Source organism: Kogia breviceps, chromosome 1, assembly GCF_026419965.1.
Source record: "Kogia breviceps isolate mKogBre1 chromosome 1, mKogBre1 haplotype 1, whole genome shotgun sequence".
NCBI lineage: Eukaryota > Metazoa > Chordata > Mammalia > Artiodactyla > Physeteridae > Kogia > Kogia breviceps.
Window position 1 is genome coordinate 108689042 of NC_081310.1, and position 23508 is coordinate 108712549.

Genomic DNA, 23508 nt, shown 5'->3' on the forward strand with positions numbered 1-23508 from the left:
AAATTAAAATTCTCTGAGATAGTTGAATAATTCACATTAAAGGAAAGTCATCTTTTGGCTAAAAATACTTATTTTTAAATGCCTATGAATTATTACATTCCAGTTCTTTTTATATTGAAAATTTAACATCTTCACTATTGTACATTGTAGTCCTATGATTATTTTCAGTAAGCTTAAAAAAGAAAACAAGAAAATGGGATGAAGCTCGAGCAAACATGTGTTCTTAGCCTTCTTTCACTGTGTCAGACAACATAGAAATTTTAATCGACAAACGTTTATGGATGAAATAAATGAGGATTTAGACATTCTTTGAAACAGTCCACTGGTTCTTTATACAGAGATAAATCTACAGTCTGTGATATTAATGCATTTCTCTTTCTTGCATTCCAACAATCTCATAAAGTAAACAAGATATAAAAATAAATTTATAAAAAGAAGGCTTTGCATGCTTTGTCATTATTTCAACATTTTATCAGTGTTCTTTCTTAAAACCCAAAGAATATACTTACAAATGTACTTTGCATATAATGCAGTCATTAGAATAAAATCCAGTAGATGCGAGCACATGTACTCACTAAACAAGACCTTTGGGCATATATTCTGGTATCTATATTTCTCTAGACTCCTGGGTTATTCATTCTGCATGACTGTATTATGATTAGCAAATTTCCTTCTCATGTGAGTTAACTGGCGCTTAACAGTTGGATAAAGATTCAAAATACTGACAAACATGCCAAAGAACTGAATTAAAGCAAATAGTATTTGCAAAAGTTTTATTCATTATAACATCGGATTGGAAATAAGAAAGTTAGAAAGCAAAGAGCAGAAACTAGCCCCACACTTGTATCATGAACTTCCAGATAATTGTGATTACATTATTTATAAAAATAAAACTTAAAAGCAGGAAAAAGGAAAAGAATCTGTAATTATTTTAATTGATGTCATGGGGAAAGAAAACAAATTTCTCCTATTTTTAAAATACATTAATTCTTTTTTTTTGGACTTGAGGACATGGGGTGAGAGGGGGAAGCTGGGGCAAAGTGAGAGAAGTGAGAGGAGCATTGATATGTGGGAAGCAGCAGCATAGCACAGGGAGATCAGCTCGGTGCTTTGCGATGACCTAGAGGGGTGGGATAGGGAGGGTGGGAGGGAGGCTCAAGAGGGAGGGGATATGGGGATATATGTATGCATGTGGCTGATTCACTTTGGTGTACAACAGAAACTAACACAGTATTGTGAAGGAGTTATACTCCAATAAAGATCTATTAAAAAATACATTAATTCTTAAGACCATCAGGTTTCCACTTGAGTTATCAATAACAACAGCAAAGTGGATCAATTCCAGGGAAATATATTATAGCATTTACTTAGCTTGACTGCTTAATTTTAACTTTTCAGGAACTTAATGGTGTAGAAATTTGTACCCACATATGTAAGCCTATATATATACATAATATATAGTTTTTCTTTTTCACTGAGAGCTAACAACTCTTAGTGCTGTTACTCTTATCATTTGTTTACAGTATTTAGTCCCACATCCTAGCTACTCCTTAGATGATCTCAATAACTTCCATGATCACAATTGTTATCAATGCCTTCTTATGCTTTTTCCTCAGCTTAACATTCTCAAAATTGTTCTCACTGAATGAATCCTCTCCTTTGATTTTCTACCTCTGTTCTCTCCCTTTATTAACAAAGTGACTTCAGATCCCAGACTTTCCTCAGGTCTGCAAACTCAGTCATTTAATCCTACCATGTCATCTCAGAAACTCACAAATCCAGCTTCTTCTCTCTTGTCTAGTAGACCTGTCTTATTTGAACTATACTTGCCACTTTCCTTGACCACTACAGTTTTTCAAGTCAGGTTCACTCACCTGTCCACTTGTTATCATGCCACAAAAGCAAATCAATTCAACTCATTGCAAAGTATATGTCATGAAATATCCATTACCAAGTCTACACAATCTCATCTTTCCCTAAACAGCCATGTACCACATGTTTGTATAATCTGTTCCCTCTGTGTGGATCACCTTTTGCCCAATTTCTAATCACAGAGTTTGACATAAAGATGTAAGTGCAATCAGGACTTTAAAAAATTAGTCTTATGAAGATTTTTCCTTAGTAACTGTTAGAGCAAGAATAGCAGATGAAATTGATCACAATAACAATTATGAAAATTAGTTGATTAAAAATAAACACTTAACTGAGGAAATTCTGTGAAAAATTTGCCACCCAGACTTGTACTCATATGTTCTAAGAGGGTGCTAGTACCTCTGAGTGAGAAACAGATTTGGAAGGAGCTGGAAACAGCATTGACCACACGCCAGCTCATTCAAAACATTCAGAGTTTTGCAAGTATCTTATAAATCTGACACTGAGGATCTTACAAATGAACTATGTACAAGAAAACTTTTATAGATCAAAATGGAGTGTGATTATTCTAATACTGTCATGTAATAAGACTTTCCTTGCCATTTAATTTTAGGATAAAAAGTTAAATTATGTTTTTCAAAATCCTGAAAAACAGAAGTTTATTTGATACATGAGTAATAAAAATGGAACTCCTATTCTGATCACCTCTACAGTCAAAGCATGATTTAGCACTGTGTTTCTGAGACAAACGTGGGTTGTTTCAGTATAATAAAGACTATCTCTAATTATTCCTAGTGGTCTTAAAAAGCTTTAAATTGTAAGATGTCAGAATGAACCTTCAATTCAAGGATTTCTGAATGGGGACAAATCTCAAATATAATAAAATACTTTCTTCTTTAAAAAAAGGAAACATATATATCAAAATATAGATGCCCTAGATTCTGACTCTTGGACAAGACAATCTTTTGAATCACAATCAACACAGAACAAGGTGAGAAAGAAAGGTTCCTGATGATAGGGTGACTCACTATTGTTCTTAAAGTGGATTTGAAATCAGGAATACAATTTTCCAGACATAATTCTAGTTGTTGTTTACAAGAAACTACTAGATGAGAATATCCATCCTAGAAACATTAGTTAATATTCTAGTTTTCCACTTTAACTTTAAATGTTATATATAATATGGTTACTTTGGATAGAAGCAGAAGCTCTTGATTAAAGTCAAAAGGGATTTTATAATGATAATTCTCTAGGTTCTCCTTCCTCAAAGACATTTTGGAAATATTTGAGAGGTATTCCCAAGAAACTATACCATGACTTAGTTAAAAATGATTGACTGCAATATTTGAATGAGAATGCATTTGAATGTGGATTATCCTTTAGAGAGTTTATTTCTTGCTCATCATGGAGATGTCTTTCCCAAGAGGAAACCCAAACAATTTTACTTTTTGGTCTCACTAAGATAATTCTTCATTTTGCTTTTGTAATCCAAGACTTTGAAGTTTACAACCTGACTAAAACTAAGAAGTCATTACACTAAGAATTGTCACTTGGTGAGCAAAACAGGAATTGGCTGCTGCTGCCAGATTGTTTATCCTATGTAGAAAATCATCATGTTTTCAGATCTGTTATCCAGTATTTCTATTGAACCCCTAATATATGTTCATGCTGGCAGAATACCCTAAGATAATTTTGAGCCACACAGTCAAAGGTAGTCTGTGGTTTCCTTAAGAAATCTGGATAAAATTAATCAATGTTAGGAACCAAGAATTGATTCCAAGGAAACATGCTAATCCGTGATGATTTCTTATTAGACTACCATCCCACTGCAACAGTCAGATTCAAAGTTTTGTTAACAGTGGAAGATTAAATAAACAAAACTTCCAGGATTCTTAAACCATAGTTAAGCTGCCAGTTTCCCTGCTGTCCACCTCTGTTATACACATAAGTTGTTCAGAGAATGTATTTAATGTTGTATTCCCCATAATTTAAGTTACATTTTTTTGCCATTTCCATTTTCCTACTTGAGAGGAGAGAATGCATTTGACATAGTTCTAGACCAATTACAGCCTTACAGTTCCAACAGCAGGAAATATTTCATCCCTTAATTCTGAATAGAAGAATATATTATCTGCACAGTTTATTGTAATGTGTCTCCTTTAGAGAGTGGAAAGGTGAAAGGGTAGGGTGGAATATATCTGTAACAAAGACTTATGTGAAAGGGTCAAGGCTGACAACCTTATGGAAGTATCCGAAAGACAATGAGGTCTTTTCCATCAGCTTATCCCTAAAGTGCTGTTATTGAAAATAAGGAAAATCAAGTAACATCCATGTCCTCAAGTATATTTATTTAAATGCTTAGATACAAACATAGGTCTATTTATGTATTTCAAATATATTTTTAAAAGATTAAATGGAATTAATTTCACCATTGTCCTTAACCTGGTAATTGACTTGTTAATAATAAATATCTTTCTGTGAAATTATGAAGTGCTTGAGATAGAAAATTTGAATCAGAAGACTGGGGTCACTTACAGTCTCTCCACGTTGCCCAGGGTGTCCTGGCAGGCCATCCTTTCCAGGTGGTCCCTGAAATCACAAATATTAAACATCGAACATCATAAATATTTCTTGAATTATTTACAATCTAAATACATGTTAGGCAATTTTCTTATATCTTCATTAGATATCTTATTTTGATGTTCTATTGACTTCATATACGGTAGAATGTGTATATATATCTTTTTAGCATATCTATAGCTATAAATGAGACCAGGAGAAAATTGTACAACTGTAATCTGAATATTTTATATTTAAATTTCATTAGCATCTTTCTTCTCAAAAAGCATATTCATATTGCTTTGTAATTTTATTTTTGTAAAAATGTTAGTTCCTCAGTACTTGACAAATGAATATTTTTCCCTCTTTTTGGTGATGTGTTCCTAATACAATTTCTTGTGCACTGAGTTGGATACCAGAGATAGATAGTGTCCTCTAGTGGTGGTCTGAGCTTCTGACTGACAAGAATGTGAAAGAAATACAAACTTATACACAATGGCATTTTACTTCGCAGTTGCTTCAAGTAAAGGAAACAAGGTGCAAGGCTCAATTTTAGAAGTCATCAGGACAAACTTTTCCCAGCAGGTTTTCTTAAATACCCTCTTGGAAGCATAATGTTTATTAAACACTGGAGAGCACATCTACTATGTTATCACTTTCAGTAAAGGATGCTGTCTTTGTCATGACTGAAAAAATAAATGAAGCCATTAACTAAGTACTTAAAGTAAACAACTCTGTGAGGTTCTTATGTTTTAGATACTTAGTAGAAATAGATTGTGTCTTTAGACTGCATTATGGATTATTCATCCTACTTAGAAATCATTAAGCACCAGGTTCAGTTTTCAAAACATACATGTATAATAAGTATAGGCAGAGATATTCTTAGGTGAGAATGTCTGGATAAATGAAGAGAAATGATCACTGTAATAACATTTTTAATGATAACAGGTATACCTCTCACAGTATGTTAATTATTTGAATAAACCTACTTATTTATTTAAAAATACATTATTTACATAAAGCTATTTTCAAATATCAATTTGAGTTTGAAAAAAAGTATTTCAAAATAAGATCATTTTCACAGACAGCTTTTTTCCCACTGGAATAAGACTTTTTCTACCTTGGTTATAACATTTCAGTGGAAAGCCTTCCCGACAGTGACTAGTACCAGCTCTGCTTCCTGATTGCATCTTTATTGACACACTGGTTAAATTACCAGCTCTAATTAAAGCCTGTTATGATATTTCACAATATCATAGTTTGCTCAGTGATTTGTTCATATTTTCCAGAATCATCTCAGTGATTCTATTCCCATCCACCCAAAGGACCAAAACTGGAATGTTTTTAACCAAGTCCCCCAAATGTTCTTGGATATCATCTACCCATCCCTTCTTTCAAAAACATATATTACATATGGAAACATATGTATATGTATAACTGATTCAGTTTGTTGTAAAGGAGAAACTAACACACTATTGTAAAACAGTTACACTCAAATAAAGATGTTAAAAAATAAAATAAAATAAAATAAACATATATTACATATCTATGTATTAGGCATTAGGTGTATCGTTCTCGGTTTAGAGGTGAGACACATAAATAAGTAGTTGATTGCTAGTGGACCTCATCTAGGTTCAGTATTTCAAAATAGTAGGTAAAAACAAATCTTGTGCTCTATCACTATTTTGATATATATGGGAATAAATATACCATTAATTGAGGGCAGTAGTAAAAGTTTTAACTAAAATTATAGAGGGTGACAGCTAAAGGATAATAAACATAAGTCAGGTGTTTTTTTCCCACCACGCTAAAGTGCATCTCAAATGGTGAGTTTTGCAATCAGTATAAGCCATTTACATGTTTTTTTAGCAAATCTGTAAATATAAAAGTTAAATATCTTGTTATATTTGCTGGTGTGAAAAGTATAGATTACACTTTTATTGCAAAATATTATAACTCTTTAAAACAGTGATCTTACATCTAAAAAATGTCACATGGGATGAATGCAACATGATTTTTAATGACTGCTCCTATGGGAGCAGTGTAAACAGACTATATAAAGAATTCATATCATCATCATTTTTCTTAAGTATTTATTCTTAACATTAAGTGATTAATCCTAAGTAATTTTAATGGCCTCACACTACTATCCAATAAAATAAGCATATTAATTACCAAATAATTTCATGGCATTAATTTAAATATAATAATTTTATTGATCAAAGTACACTACCCCTTTAACAGTGTTGGTGAAGAGTAATGACAACAAATTCATTTAAATGGGGGGAGGGTGCATATACAGCAAAGCAATCTGTGAAACAACACTTATAAATAAATGTTAAGATGTTTTTCACTTCACATTGGCACTGAGTTTTGACTTTTCTCTAAATAGAATGTATCTTATAGTAGTCATGTTATAAATCCTAATCACCTAAATTAATTTTTAAAATTGGATAACTATATGCTGACACTGGCATGAGATTAACAGACTCTAAACATGAACATTCCAAGTGCTCAATCCATACTCCACATGTGTCTTTGTGAATATATATATTTTTTCATTTATTTTTCATGTATATATCTAACATACATATGTGTATATATATATATATTTCCTGATTACAATGAAAATGAATCAATTAATTCGAAGGAAGAGGATGAGCTTGGTTCTATACCTCTACCTGAATCCCTCCTAAATATCAAAGAAATGAAGACAGTTCTTTCTTACATGTTACAAAACTACATAGCAGAGAAATGATAGGTACTTTTATTTCACGCACTAATGTTTCATTTGTTAGAGAAATAGAGTATAAAACTCATTTTGTTTAGCAGTGAATGCAATGTTCCTTAACAGTGTCATGTCTTTCCAAGCAGACTACATGTTTCTCAAGCGTAGGCATTTATTATACTTCTAATACTCCTTAGAGACAAAATGCATGCATGATCAACGGCTCAAAACTTGTTGAAAGATACGTGAGATAAGCGACTGAAAAAGTTTGAGGAAAAAATGGCTTTCTTGGCAATAAAATTATATTACATGAGGGAAACTTCTTAACAATTTGTACAAATATAAATGGTATGATAATGTTGAAGTTACACATATCACTGGATTTTATGTTGCTAAACAATGATTATGCACATGGCTTCAAAATACTTATGAAAGAATCTTATGTGCAAAATCATTTTTGCAACAGTATTTTCACTTCTCTGTATGTGCAACTTTGCATGACTTAATATTACATTTGGAACAAAACTGAAATAGTGAGTAAGCAATATTATATGCCGACAGTATCTATATTATCCTTTGTTTAATACTAGCTATTTGTATTAATCCTTTCATAACACAATATATAGATAAGTTTTCTTGATATGTGTGCTGTAATAGAGCAAGACTGTTAGTGATAAAAATAATATTTTAAACAGTGTCTAAAATTATTTTAAAAAGTAAGAGAGTTTCAGCATTTAAGTCAGTATTTCACAATAAATAATTCATTTTTAAAATATGTGAGCTAAAATCACATTTGAAAGTAATCAGAGAAAGAGGGGGTTATTCAAACTCAACATAAAAATAATGGAGAACAAGAGTTCTCTGGTGGCGCAGTGGTTAAGAATCCGCCTGCCAATGCAGGGGACATGGGTTCCATCCTGGTCCGGGAAGATCCCACATGCCGTGGAGCAACTAAGCCCGTGCGCCACAACTACTGAGCAGGCACTCTAGTGCCTGTGAGCCACTACTGAAGCCCTTGCACCTAGAGCCCATGCTCTGCAACAAGAGAAGCCACCGCAATGAGAAACCTGTGCACCGCAATGAAAAGTACCCCCCGCTGGCCACAACTAGAGAAAGCCTGCACGCAGCAACGAAGACCCAATGCAGCAAAAAAATTAATTAATTAATTTTTTAAAAATTGGAGAATATATTTATTTACTTATAAATGATTTTCAACATGTTTAAAAGTATAATCATTTGTAACATTTATTTAAATTTCTAACATCTTAATCTATAATTTTCTGAATAGTTCATTTATGCAAAATTGTTACTGGACTATATTTGACTAATTATAATTATTTATATTATATATAATTATTAGAAATGAGAACATTGGTGTGTACAATTTTTGAAATATTGGCATATATAAAAATCCTCACATAACTTCCTCTCACAAGGTGCATGTTGTGGTTTTGCCAAAAAGATTCAGTTCAACAGATGTAGAAAACAAACTTATGGTTACCAGGGGAGAAGGAGGGGGGAGGATTAAACTGGAAGAGTGGTATTGACACATACACACTACTATACATAAAATAGATAACTAATAAGCACTTACTATATAGCACAGGGAACTCTACTCAATACTCTGTAATGGTCTATATGGGAAAAGAATCTAAAAAAGATTGGATATATGTAGATGTATAACTGATTCACTTTGCTGTACACCTGAAACCAACACAACATTGTAAATCAACTATCCTCCAATAAAAATTTTAAAAAAAGATTCAGTTCAAAAATCAGTTTAAAATATTCAGCCAAAAATCTATATCAATGTGCCGCTAAGTGAAAATAACCAGGATGTGAGTAAAACTGCCACTAGGAATTAGCTATTGGTATTATTACATTGAGAAAACATTTGGTTCTCAAATCACTGACTAAAAATTTTAACTATACTGAGTTTCCTACAGCATAGATAATATTCAAACTATGTTGGTCTTATTCTCAGCCAAACCTTTTTTGCTATTCAAAGTACAGCCCATTGACCACTGGCGTTGGCATCATCTAGACTTTTGCCAGTAATGTCAAGTCTCAAGACCCATCCCAGACCTACTGAATTAAAATCTACATTTTTAACAAAATACCAACATGATTTACATGCACATTAAAGTTTGAATAGAATTGTCTACTCTGGATTAGAACAGTGGTTCACAAACATTAGCATGCATCAGAACTATCTAGAGAGTTCTTTAAGACACAGACTGGGCCCCTCTCCTAGAGTTCTGATTAGATGAGTGAGGTGGAGACAAGGCGCTGCATTTCTAACAGATTGAAAGCCATGCTGATCGTCTGGTCCAGAGACCACACTGTGAGAACAATTTCCTTAGACAGGTGGGTGCTATGGTTTGAAAGTCTGTGTCCCCTTGAAATTCAGATGTTGAAATCCTAACCCTCGAAGGTGATGTTATTAGTAGATGGGACTTTTGGGCAATGTTTATGTCACCTTCATGGAACCTTCATGAATGGAACTAGTGACTTATAAAAGAGGTTCCAGAGAGTAGACAGTGAAAAGTCTGCTACCCGAATGAGGGTCTTCACCTCACCATTCTGGGATGATGATCTTGGACTTCCAGCCTTCAGAACTCTAACAAATAGATTCTACTGTTTATACACTACACAATCTGTGTTTTTTTGTTATAGCAGCCAGTATGGACTAAGACAGTAAGTTGATTCTAACTCATAAATAAACTGAATAGGTTGCCAAAAAAAAAGAGAGAAAGAAAAAGGCAGCTGAGCACTGAGCATGTCCTATATCCCCACGAATATTTGTGTGAAAGTAAAAGATTTCAATTAACTTTGTGAAAATATTTGATGAAGATATTCTACAGGCTGTGGTTCTAAACAAATTTTATAAAAAGGAAATGATTCAGGAAGGGTTATCATTACATTTTCTAAGAAAAATACATTATAGAGGCAAAAATAGTAAATACAAATGAATAGATCTTAATGTGATATAAGTAATGTCAGAATGTTAGAGGATGTTTAGGAAGTGACATTTTGAAGAAGGATACATTGGATAATGGAAGCTAAAAAAGAAATTGATATGCCAAATATTTAAGATTCAGTAATGATTTTTAATGCTGTCAATAATATTCATTGCAGTAGAAGAGTAGTTGAGAGAATTATATTCATGTTGTTCTAGTTTTGATATACTTTGAAGGAATATTTAATAAGATATATTTAAATTAGATTCAGAAACATTTGATAAACTTCATAAGCTGAAAATACATACTCTGGCATTATTAAGCACAATTTTGTTTTTATAGGAATTTTTATCCATATTTGTACCTAGATATTATTTAATATAAAAGCTATGACTTTCAAAATTTGAAAACACTGTCAAATGAAGAAAGAGAAAGAAAAACCATGACACTTACAGGAGGGCCTTTTGGTCCAGGGAATCCAACTGGACCTTGAGGTCCTTGAGGACCCTGAAGAGAAAAAGCAGTGGGGAAATTTAAGAATATACCTTATAAGGCACATCTTTACATGTTGCAGTTTATTTCTACAGATAAAGAACAATATAAAATACAGCTTCTTTACCATAATGGCAGAACTATTGCATTACAACAGGATAGTCTATGGTAATTTAAAAGCAAAATGGATGATCTTCCACACTATTCACTACTCAAAACTGCACATCACATCAATGGTCTTAGCTGAAGAACACTGTAAATATTTAGAATTCATATTAAAAGTGAATAGAGCATGGATGTATCAGGAACCCTGTAGATAATCTACTTTCAACACTGGCTACAAACATCCCTAAATGGAGGATATTTCAAGTCCATAGCCCCCAAAAAGAAAAATTATTTTTAAAATTGATTCTATAAATGTTCTGACTCTACAGTCATACAAAATTAAAAGAAAAAAATAAGTGACTATCTCAAAAAGACCATAGAGGATACCTTTAACTAATCTTTATATTTAAAACGTATTTATTTCTGAGGATGTCACTATCTCATTTTACTCATGTATAAACTTCTTTTGTAGATAAGATGAAAAGAACATTATTATATAATTATTCTCATTAACATTAAATCCAAATATACATTTATAATATTGCTCTTGACTTGACGCTTAATTAACTATATTATTCAACACTTAGATTTACATATCTTTAAAAGGCATAAAGTAGACCCTATTACAAGGACTACGTTGGTCGCAGCAAAAGGATGGTGAAAGAGAATCCTTTATATGACCAGAACATGATAATTATATTCCTAAAAGGAATATATATAAAATGGAACATAATATACATAAAATTTCTTAAGTAATACAATTAGGTTAGGATTTATTTATACTTAAATAAAAAATAAAGTTTACTAAAGTTGATCTTTAATATTATTTACTCTCTTCAATTTATCAATTTAGCCTTCCCACAGGAAATTTCATTATGATTCTCAAGCCAATGCTAGTTCAGAAATCAGAACAAATTATTGCTGTTACCAACATCTTAAAATCAAAAAGAAACTTCAAAGTTAGATATGTCATTTAAAAATATAGATATCTCATGTAATTACCAAAAACAATGGGAAAATATTTGGAACTTAGAAATTTTGGTACTCTCATTAAAATATAAAACTATCATTCTTAAATATCTATCATAATAGCAAGAAAATTATAAACCAAAAACCATTTTAAATTCAAAATTTAAAATATAGTATTCCTTTAGGTTATATAGTAAGCTCTACTATCCTAATTTCATAAATTGTCATTTCTTTACTTTTAGTTTTTTGCTCCTTTTCAAAATAAAATTTTATTTTGAATTTAAATTTCTTTAAGAAAAATTTCAAAAATCACTTCTCCAGAGAAAATAAAGAAGAAAAAGTGGGTCTTTCTATATACAATTACACAAAAACATGTTGACACACTCTCTTTGTATTAATCAAAATAGTTTCCACGTGAGGTAGAAATTATGTAAATACTCAGTGTGTAAAGATAGTGTTGGAACCCAATTAGTGTTGTCAGATAAAATACCAAATGCTTAATGAAATTTAAATTTTAGATAAATAATGAATAATTTTAATATGTCCCAAATATTGCAAGGGACGTACTTATGCCACAAATTATTCATTGTTTACTTAAAATTCAGTTTATTTGGGTGTCTTAGTTGTTTTGTTTTTATTTTGTTTTGTTTTGTTTTTGCTAAATCTAATCATCTTAGACCCAAGTAAAAGCTGTATTAACTAAGTCTTTAATAGCAGGCATCCATGCTCTGCAAATCATGAGTACGAGGGATCATATTTAACTTGTAGAATATCCTAATGGGTGTTTATATATATATATAATTTTTACATATAATACTATATATATATATATATATATACACACACACACCAATATATTTTTAAAGAAGACCTTTGAAATGGGCAAAAATGGGTATTTTTCATTTCTAATCCAATGGTACTGCAAAATTCTCTCCCTGAACCTCCCAAGTCATATAGTTTGAAGAAAACATTTTTGTGATATTACTTTCATTGTTCTTCAACTGTGTGCCTAAGACATAATAAATAGTTCATGATACTTAAAATTCTTTGCAGAAAATGAGGATATATTAGATAGAAAATGTCTGATCAACTACACAGAACACAAGAAATATATTCTTTATACTTAAAACATGTATAAATGTTTCTTGAAAATGGTTTCAAGCTTACTTAAAAAATTTTTTTTGAAATCAACCTGACTTTGATCATTAGAATATACTTTTCTTAATCTGAAAGTGTCTTTACAATTACAAATGATCATGTTCTTGGGTTACACTGTTGTGTCCCAAAATAAAATCATAAAGATTTATAGTTGATCATGAAATTTTGGAATGTATAAACAAAATATGTAAAGAGAAGAGTTTGCACTTTAAAGACAAGACTCTTAGTTATGCTACAATTTGTTAAATGGTTCTACTCCATTTAATGATTTAGCCATTTTAATTAATTTAGCTGTATATTCTTATTAAAATGACTTTGACATAAAATATTTCAAATGTATTGTTTTATTTATGAAGTCAAAATATACAGGATGAACTTAATTTAGGAATAGCTCATCAAGAGTGAGAAACATTTAATAGAAAGTTAAGTTCATTAAATTTGAACCAAAGATTTGAAAAAACTGGAATTAAATGTTTATTCTTGAGTCCAATCTAGTGACTTTTCTGTCACAAATAGAAAGTTTATATTTAAAAAAATTACTTATTCTCAGTTTTAAGTTATATGTCAGAGGGTATTTCTATTTTACTTTTTGTGAAACATATATTATAAATTTCAATAATATAAAAATGTATAATATTAAAATAGAATATTAAGTCATGATCTAATTTGTTTGTCAGTAATACAGAATATTTAAAATTCTTTCAAGATGATAGCTTTTAAAAAATCTGGCTACAAAAAATGCTATATTTTGCCAAAAAAAAAAAACAAACAAATAAAGGGCGTGCTTACTTATGTATATTTAGCTTTATTTTATACCAATTGAAAATCAAATTACTAAATAGTTTTCCTATTTACTGGAATAGATGTTTTATCTTGATTTGAATGTATATTGATTGTGACTTAATGGCTACTGGTAGCTTGCATTTTACCAGCATAATGCTGCTGCCAGCTCCAGGAACAAAGTGAGAATCAGGATGGAAAGCAAGAGGAGTGGAGGAGAAGGCATAGGTGTTACATGTGTATTTAAAAGAAAACAATTATTTTTGTTTTAAAGTTGATATCATAGGCCAATTAGACATATAAATTCTCTCATTTCTATAACAAAATTAATAGCACATAATTGATTAAGCTTTTTTTAGGAAAGTAAATTAAAGAATAGGAATTTTTTAAACTCTGACTAGATTTTGTAGATGATTGTGTACATGTATTTGCAGAAATATGTAACTGTAACCTTTCCCAGAAATTTAAACATTTGCAACATACTAATATTTACTTTATAAGATATGGCTGTATCGTACTTACTCTTTCACCAGGAGGGCCAGGAGGACCATCACCGCCTGAAGTGCCCTGGCAACAACAACACAAAAAACAGAAAAAATCAGTTTAGATTCCTTTTGTTAACATCCATCCTCTGGAAGAGGAACTTATAGGAAAGCCCAAATGGAATAAGTGCTGATGATACCTTTGGACCAGGTTTCCCAGTGGGACCTCTCGCACCTCTTGAACCTCGAGGACCCTACACATAAGAGCAAAGATGAAATTGATCTAGTTCCAAGCAGATCTAAAGGCACAGGATCAGTTTTTATTTCTGAAGAAAATAGCAGAGTTAAATGAAAAATGAAAATCATTATTTTAAATCAAGGTACTTACCGTTGGACCACGCTGACCCCGAGGGCCTGGTTTGCCAGCTACACCCTGCCAAAGACAGTTCAAACAGTTTCAATACGCAGTATACCACAGTAAATTGTGAGTCTGGTGCTAAGAGATAGGTACTCATGTAAGAACATTTATATTATATAGTCCAGAACAATATACTTGTATATCATACCCGGGCACCTTTCTCTCCATTGGCACCTGGAAACCCAGGAAATCCAGTGGAACCCTACAAAAATAAAAATAATAAACAATGAGTACAGTAACTAACATTTTTAGCCACAAGCTGAAAGTCTTTTGGAACACAATGATTCTCGCAAGCTGGTAGCATTCAAATCAAAAATATAATTTAAGATACCATACAACCTCCATTCATGTATTTAGAAATGAACTTACAGTGACACCTGAAATCCTGGAAGCATTGAAAACATGAATTGATAAAACATTTTAGTTTTTAACTTTAAGGAAATTAATTAATCAAATATATCATTTCTCATATTAGTAAACAGCAATTAATGGGCATTTCATATAAAATAAATAATTTTAAAAATAAATTTTTGACTTATAATTCTACATACTTGTTTCAACTCTGAAAAAAATTTTATTTTTCACAAGCATGAATAATCAAATATTAAAATAGGAATTTTATAAAATATTTTCCTGAATTAACATTATTGTATTCTTATACTTATCACTTTTTAGTTGAGTATTTTACACCTTTAGAACTGGGTCAAATCATAAAGACTAAAAATCTTCTTCCATCATTTCTGTTTGATGTTTGAATGTGGTTAGATTTAACTGAGAGTCTATGTCAGACAGTTCAGCATTAAAATCTGTTTGTGGGATTCTGAAGACATAAATTCAAGACTTATGTTTGTCATGCATTCACCTAAGTAATTGGGTACATTACTATAGTATAATAATGAGTACAGTTTTTTCTTTTACAAAATGAGAGCAATCATCTGCATCTTACAGGTACTTTGAAATTTATAGGAAATCGGAATAAAGGAAAGCAAGGTATAAAAATGATAACGACAGCTAACAATAAATAATGATTATTTAAAGATGTACTAAGCACTGTAAAAGCATTATGTAATTTAATCCACAAACAGCTACATTTTACAAATAGAATGATTCCCCTATTTTACCTTGTACATATGTCCAGATTCTCATCTGCTGAGAGATTCCTTTGAACATGACTGTGATTGGTTTGCCTCGTCATTGTATCATGAAGTAGAGCAGATTAGGGTTCAATCCTTGCTCCTCAACTTACCAATAACTATGAGACCCTGGGAGGGGGGGGCTGGGGGGGCTTCCAAACACTCACTATTTTCCTATTCTGACCAGTGCATGGATTAAATGCAATAATGTGTAAAATGTCTAGCAAAGAGTAATAGAACTGCAGACTTTACACACTTCCCCATGCATTGAGGAAGATGTAACAAAGCCTTCTTTGACTTGAATACATCTTTGTGTTTTGTTTTGTTTGTTTGTTTTTGATTTACAATGTTGTATTAGTTTCAGGTATAAAGTGAATCAGTTACACATATGTATATCTGTATTCTTTATTCAGATTCTTTTCATTACAGGTTTTTACAAGATACTGAATATAGTTCCCTGTGCTATACAGAAGATCCTTGTTGTTTATCTATTTTACATGTAGTAGTGTGTATCTCTTAATCCCAAACTCCTGATTTATCCCTCCCTCTCCGTTTCACCTTTGGTAACCATAAGTTTGTTTTCTATGCCTGTGAGTCTATTTCTGTTTACACTCATTTGGATAGAACTAACCTACAGTAACCTTTCTCTAAGTGATAAATGTCTCCTCTGTATCAGAATAATCTGGAGTGACTGCTAAAAGTGTGGACTGTCAAATCCCACTGTAGACATACTCAGACAGACTCTCTGGCATGGCATTCCTGGACCCTGCAATTTCCCCAGGTGATACATACAGAATGCATGTTATAATTTATATTTCCTCCACAAGTCAGGAAAATTGTATATGCAGCCTTATGGGATTTGATGGACAAAACTTAGTATGAGCTGCTAAACTTCTTTTTAGGACCTGTTTAGCAATATATTCTAATTCATGCTTATAGAGACCACTATGTGATCAACCTGAGGACAATTGTTAGGACATGTAATAAACAATGGGGGAAAATGTCTGCAAATGACATTTTTTGAAGGGCTTTCAAAGCCTTTTCTCTTTCTCTAGAGAGAATCAGATAGTTATACCTGGTAGAATATTACTATGTGACTACTCTAGGAATTTGACAAGTGAGTATAATCCAATATGAAAGTAATTCATTTCTATCAAATTCAATTTGAGGACAAATATTCATCTGTCCTGAGTAGAACACAAACACATTTATAGAGACTCCATTCAAATAAATTGCTCTTATGCATCAATTTCATGTTTAATAAATTTATTTTCTTACATGGTTTCTGCTCTTAGAAATTTATGGGAAATAGACAAAAATGTCCAATCCACTAACTAAACAGTTTGTAATATATGGACATATTCTTCTTCTTTTCTCACATAAAAATTATCACCAAAATATACAGTTTCCATGAAAAGACATTATCTGCTTTTAAATGGAAAAAATAAACAGCCAACAAAAGGCCAAAAAGTCAAAGGTTAATAGTGAAATTGGCTCTTTTCAGTGAACTGAAAATTTCAAAATTATTTTAAATTCTGTTTTAAATATAAATGAATCCTACCTTAAAATAGATTTTACTTTTTGAAATAGCTATCATTTTATAGTGCATATGGCAGTGCATCTTTTAAATACTCAGTATGGTTTATATTACTAGTAAGATATTGGATAAATTATATTGCCTAATTATAGTCCTTAAGTTGCTTGAAAGGGATTAGCAGCTGAATTTCATTTTTAGTACAATAAAGACTTAAATCTATTCAAAATTCATTGGCTTCCACATAGGAAAAAATATGAAGCTATCTTTGATCTTTGATGTATCCATCATTTATTGTTTTAGAACTGAGAAACATAAATGTTTTTGACCATAGAAAAAAGTTATGAAGAAAAGTAATAGAAAAAAATAAAGACCAAAATTTCAGACATTTAGGTTAAAGGGTAAAAATAAAATGTTTGATTCCTCTAGGAAGAAATATTTCTCTCTAGTCATTCTGGTCCATTTTGTAAACAAAAATAAGTCAATGAATATTGAATAGAGGACTGATTTAGGAAAAACAGAAAAAGATAAAAATGTCAAATAAACACTTAATAGAAAACTGTACTCATTCATGTAACATGTAAAAAAAGTTTTCCATTCTTAAATCTAAACACCACCACATTGCAATTCAATTTAGTAATTAGATAAAAAATTTACCAAATAATCTAATAATAGTTTAAAGTTGTGGGTTATGAAGTAAATATCTTCTTTTACTCAAAGCACTTGTTAAAATGCTTGACATTTGAAAGGCAGGTAACTAGGTGACAGGACAATGTATTAGAGACAGTATTTATAAGGTAAAAATTATTAATCAGTGTTCTAAATGTAGGCAGAAACATATAAATGATGCTTGCATTATTTTAAAATAATAGATTAAATGAATCTTATTTTAGAAAGCCTCAATTACCTCCTAGCATACAAGGAAATATATATTCTAGAAATTCAGTGAAATATTATAGGACAAAACCACATAGCAAGCCTAAAATACTGCTGCCACATGATGATGAGTCACAAGTGCATGCAGTTCACATTAGTCAGGAGGGAGGATATTTTTGTCTCTCATTGTTTATCTGTGAAACTTATTAATAAATATATATTTGGGGATTATTATACCCAACCAGGATGTATTTTTATATACTAAACCTGTCTAGCCTGAATGGATCAAACAGGGATAGATAGATGACAAAGATATAGGTAGATAAATAATACATAGATAGATAGATAATGTGCATATAATTACCTTAATATTATGAACCAAAATTTACATATTAAATCATTTAACCGTTTACTGGAACTAGTCAATACATAAAATGCAGCCTTAGCAAGGTTTTATAATTAGGTCGAGGAAAATTAGTACACCAAGGTAAACATGTATTTTTAAAACATCTTCTTTTTTGTTAAAATATGTATATTTCAAATAGTCAAAAATAGAATTTGAGTGCATTGAGTGCAGGGGTTGAATGGTGCCCCTGCAAAGATATATCTAATATACAAATGTTCTAGAATCTGCAAATATTACTTTATTTGGAAAAAGGGGCCTTTGTAGATGTGATCAAGTTAAGGATCTTGAAATGAGAATATCCTGAATTATCCAAGTGGTCTTTAAATCCAATGACAAGTGTCTTTATAAGAGAAGATACAGACACAGAAAAAACTCTGTGGGAAGAAGGGGTTGGAGATTGCACACAAGCCAAAAAGTGCCTGGGCCCACCAGAAGATGGAAGAGACAAGGACAGATTCTCCCACAGGGCTTCTGGAGGGAGCATGGGACTGCTGACACCTCCATTTTAGACTTCTGGCCTCCAGAACTGTAACAAAGTCAATTTCCGTTGTTTTAAGTCACCAAGTTTGTGGTGATTTGTTACAGTAGCCCTAGGAAACAAGTTCTGTGGAAATGAGGGTAAATAAAGAGGATGAAAGAAGAGTCATTCTTTCTTTAAAAAAAATATAAGTGGTAATTCAAACCTTCAGGGTACCAGAAAGGAAATCAAAAGCTATTATCCATCACCTGTCATCTACTTAAAACTTCTATATATATTAATATACTGCCCTGGAATAGTCCTTATTCAACTTACAAGGAAGTGGCTGACTGTGCCTTCCTTTCATGAGTCTGTCTCTAAATTACTCCAATCCAAAATCACCTAGGATCTCTGAACTCTCTGCACTCCAGGTGCCCACACCGCCTCTGACTTTCCCTTATAAGATTATATTTTAAGGATTCATCATTTCTATATTACAAACTGAAAGGTAACCATAGATGATTAATTTTAAGTGTATCTACAAAAGGCTGATAAACTGTAAAAATCAAGCTAATTATTTTACCTTTGGACCTTGTCTTCCTGGATATCCTGGTAATCCTGGAACACCAAGTTTCCCCTAAAGTTAAAATAATAATAATCAATTCTAAGATGAATTAAGTTTAAATGATGCTTTTAGTCAATTTTCTAGAAGTTAGAACCACATGTTTGCACATTTGAAAGGAAGATTTGCAAGTTTTTGCCATTCTTTACTTTCATTATATTTCTTAATTTGAATAGAGAAAAAAATGTTGTTAATTCTATAATGTTCACTAACTTAACCTCTGTTATCTAGAACACTGAGTAAAAAGAATTCTAGGACTGTTTGTGAGCTAAAGAATATGCTAAGAAATCACCTAAGTTTTACGAACATTAAATACTATTTAAAATTAATGGATGTAGTTAGAACTGCATGTAGATCTTATCATTCCAACTAAAGGTAATCTATTTGATAAAATTATTTCATTTCTCACTGTAAATATAAAGCAAGCAATCATAAGTTAACTTTTTTTTTTTGCTGAGTAAGGAAAGTTTAAATAACTATACTAAGAAATTTGAAACTTATTTTTGAGCAAAGTTTCTTCTTTTATTCAAATGTCTGAATAAATTGGGTTAATAAGTACCAAATGGTGAGAGATATAGCTAAATAATGATTTTTGTGGAGTGTTAATTCCTATAGTTGGGAACTTGAATATACAGCTATTTTCTTCCAGTGCAATGAGATTACCTCTAAATCTGAAAGTGCTGAAACAAATGATAAGTTACAGTGAAGCCCAAAGATGTATAACAAATACTAAGAGGTTTAAAATGCTAAACTAATAAAATTGGCCCCTTGAACAAAGCATTAAATTAAAAACATGAGTAGAGAGAAAATTAAAATAAAAGAATTGAATAAAATATGTTTGTGGAATTTTACTGTGACATTTTCCTTAAGATCTTATGAAAGCATATTTCATATATAAAATATTATTTATCAAAGTCTTAAACATTAACAGACACATAGTATCATTATTTCCCATGTGCATTTAAATGAAATAAGAATAAAAACAAACAAGTTCAAATTACTATATATAAAACATAACAGATGAGCAGGATTTTATGAAAAAATAAATATTTTACTGGATGAAGCAAGGCAAGAAATTAGGAATATAGTTTATGACCTTGTTATTATAGGTTGAACTAAACAGTTGTCTGATTCATGATCAACACTGTATAGGTAAGCAGTCTCAGATGGAAAACATTCAAACAAGCCTTAAGAAGCATACTTATAATGATGTCCCCTTGGACAGAGTAAGTTATCACAGCTTGTTTTATGCTACTGATTTCAAGGTTAATGAAATTCTCTAATTATTATCAGAAAACTTTTGTAGTCCATGTTAATTACAACATTAGCATGTAAATTCATTCATTTTAGAGTCATTTAAAAATAAATCCAGACAGAAAATGTCTTTGCATTTTCAGTGTGGTGATAAGCAACTTCAATAAAAGGGAAAATTCTAATGAAAGGTGAAAGATGAAGCACTGCGGGGTAAAGTCCTGATGCCTCAGAATAGTTTGTGGAACTGTTTACACAGAATATAGTGGGGCTGAGAAAAGAGGAAGGTCCTAGAGTATCCTTAACTATTGGCAAGTGAGCACTTTAAGTAGAAGGGTCATAGGCCTTGTAAGCCCTTGTCCCCCCAACCCTATCTTTTCCCTCCGTTGCCTAAATATAATGACATTATTCATCAGTTTACAAACCGCAACTGAGAGTATGAAACTGTAGAACTACTATATCAGATGACTCATAATGACATGAGGAAATGATTTTTTATTTGTCTAGTCACAATTCTTATATAATCCTTATATATTTCCCTTCTGGGACAGGATGGTAAGGGGCAGGGGCGACAATTTTCTTACATAGCATGGAATTTCCATATTTATAGAATAATGGCATGCTCACTATAAAAACTGGAGAATAGTCATATTTACAAAAAAAAGAAATCATCTGATTTATATCACCTAGAGATAATTATTATTTATATTTTCCTTCAGTGTACATAATCGGAAAGCACTTGTCATAGATATTTCTAGTTTTGTCTTAACTTCAGGTTCATTTTTAGACGTTTACAATATCACTAAATAGTCTATGAAGGTATAATTTTAATGTTGCCTAATATTCTATCTAAATGTAAGTATAATGATTGCAAATATTTTTTGACATAATGCATATAGCCCAGTGGCTCTTAAAGCAATGAACATTAATATTATCTGGGGATATTTTAAAACATAGCGATGCTTGAGTTAGCCCCAGATTAAAATTAAAACCTTTTCAAGTTTTGGCCTCAACATCAGTTTTTTGGTTTTGTTTTTTTTCGGTACACGGGCCTCCCACTGCTGTGGCCCCTCCCGTTGCGGAGCACAGGCTCCGGACGCGCAGGCTCAGCGGCCATGGCTCACGGGCCCAGCCGCTCCGCGGCCTGTGGGATCTTCCCGGACCGGGGCACGAACCCGTGTGCCCTGCATCGGCAGGTGGACTCTCAACCACTGCTCCACCAGGGAAGCCCAACATCAGTATTTTTAAAAACATTTATCCTGTAAAAAAATATGTTTATGTGGAAAGAGTGTAAAAAGGACATTTTGGTTTGAGGGCCAAAGATGATTCAAGTTGTTTGAAAATAATAAGTAGACCATCTTTGATTGGTTCTTTCAGCCTTCATTAATCACACTCAAATTTTGCACTTTTAATATAGAAGAGCATTAAGAGTGGTCGATTCTACATGGCCAATGGAAGCAGAAGGGACTAGAAAATAAGGAAGAGTGAAAGAGGATAAATATGCCCATCTCATGATTATACTTCTAAGTAGTAATATGGATATGAAACTGAAATTCAAAAAATTGAAATTCAATAAAACCCTTTAGATTTACATCACAGGTGATTAAAAACACCCTAAAATGATAGTGAAGCATCATCTACAAGAGGACCTGTGAATTTAAAGTTGCTCCCTAACCTTCTCTCCTGCTTGACCAGCAGGACCCGGGTCTCCGGTCGGACCTGCTCGACCTTTGGGGCCTTCAGGGCCATCTTCTCCTCTTGGACCTACTTGACCAACTTCCCCCTGAAACACAGAGTAACAACGTTCTTGTAATTTAAAATATTTTGGAGACTGAATGGCAGAAATTATAGTCTATCAAAAAGTTATATTCTTCAACTCTTGGTTTGTTTACTCACATATTACATATGACAAAGAGGCTTGAAAGTATTTGATTTCATCAATCTTTCAATTAATAAATAAACTACTCAATGCAGTCTGAAAGTTGAAAAACTACAGAAGCCCTATGGTACTATGTATCACATTAAATTAATTTTAATACATTGTGTTGAAGAAAGAGAGAGAGAAAGAAAAAATAAATAAGAATCAAAATTAAACACCGTAGGTTGGCTGAATATGCTACACCAAAATATGCCACTTTGGCATAAGGATTATTTTGAACTGAAGGCAATTGAAAAGAAGCAGATGCAAAAAAAGTTCTCTACCCACCCCATACTTGCTTAAAAGCAGGGCATACGTTTGCAAAGGTGTCTTTACTCCCCTTCTCTACTAGAAAGGACAAAAATTAATCACTAGTGATAACTAGAACCTTACCAGTCCAGAGTCAGAAGCAGGTACAAGTGGAATCTACCTATGCAACAAACTTTACAACTAGCCTTTATATACCATTAATTTCCCATATATCTGCCTTCCCACAATTTACAGTACTAGAAACTCAAAGTCCTTTTCCTGCTCAAAATTTATTGTTCCTTTGCTAAAATGCTATACAAGCCCCAGTCCTAACCACTCTTTTTAGTTACTCATCACTGAGTGTTCGCATATATAATCATGATACATATGCTAGCAAACTTCTGTTTATTTTTCTCTTGTTCATCTGTCTTGTGTCAGTCTAATTTTTCAGAGCACCAGCCTGAGAACCTATTAGGGTAATAGGGAAAATAATTGTTCCTCCCAGATGATAGCAACTTTAGAAATCACCGTTTGGAACA

The 23508-nt window shown here is 32.0% G+C and overlaps 1 protein-coding gene across 1 annotated transcript in view; it reads right to left on the minus strand.

Annotated features, from left to right (window-relative positions):
* The window catches only part of COL11A1 (collagen type XI alpha 1 chain), a 199301-nt gene that overhangs the window by 70155 nt on the left and 105638 nt on the right, over positions 1-23508 (minus strand). Inside the window, exons 30-37 of the mRNA XM_059061934.2 lie at positions 22478-22585; positions 19513-19566; positions 14672-14725; positions 14494-14538; positions 14306-14359; positions 14146-14190; positions 10573-10626; positions 4408-4461 (exon numbers count right to left, since the gene is read on the minus strand). Of these exons, the coding sequence (XP_058917917.1) occupies positions 4408-4461; positions 10573-10626; positions 14146-14190; positions 14306-14359; positions 14494-14538; positions 14672-14725; positions 19513-19566; positions 22478-22585 (468 nt within the window). The remainder of the gene's footprint in view (positions 1-4407; positions 4462-10572; positions 10627-14145; positions 14191-14305; positions 14360-14493; positions 14539-14671; positions 14726-19512; positions 19567-22477; positions 22586-23508) is intronic.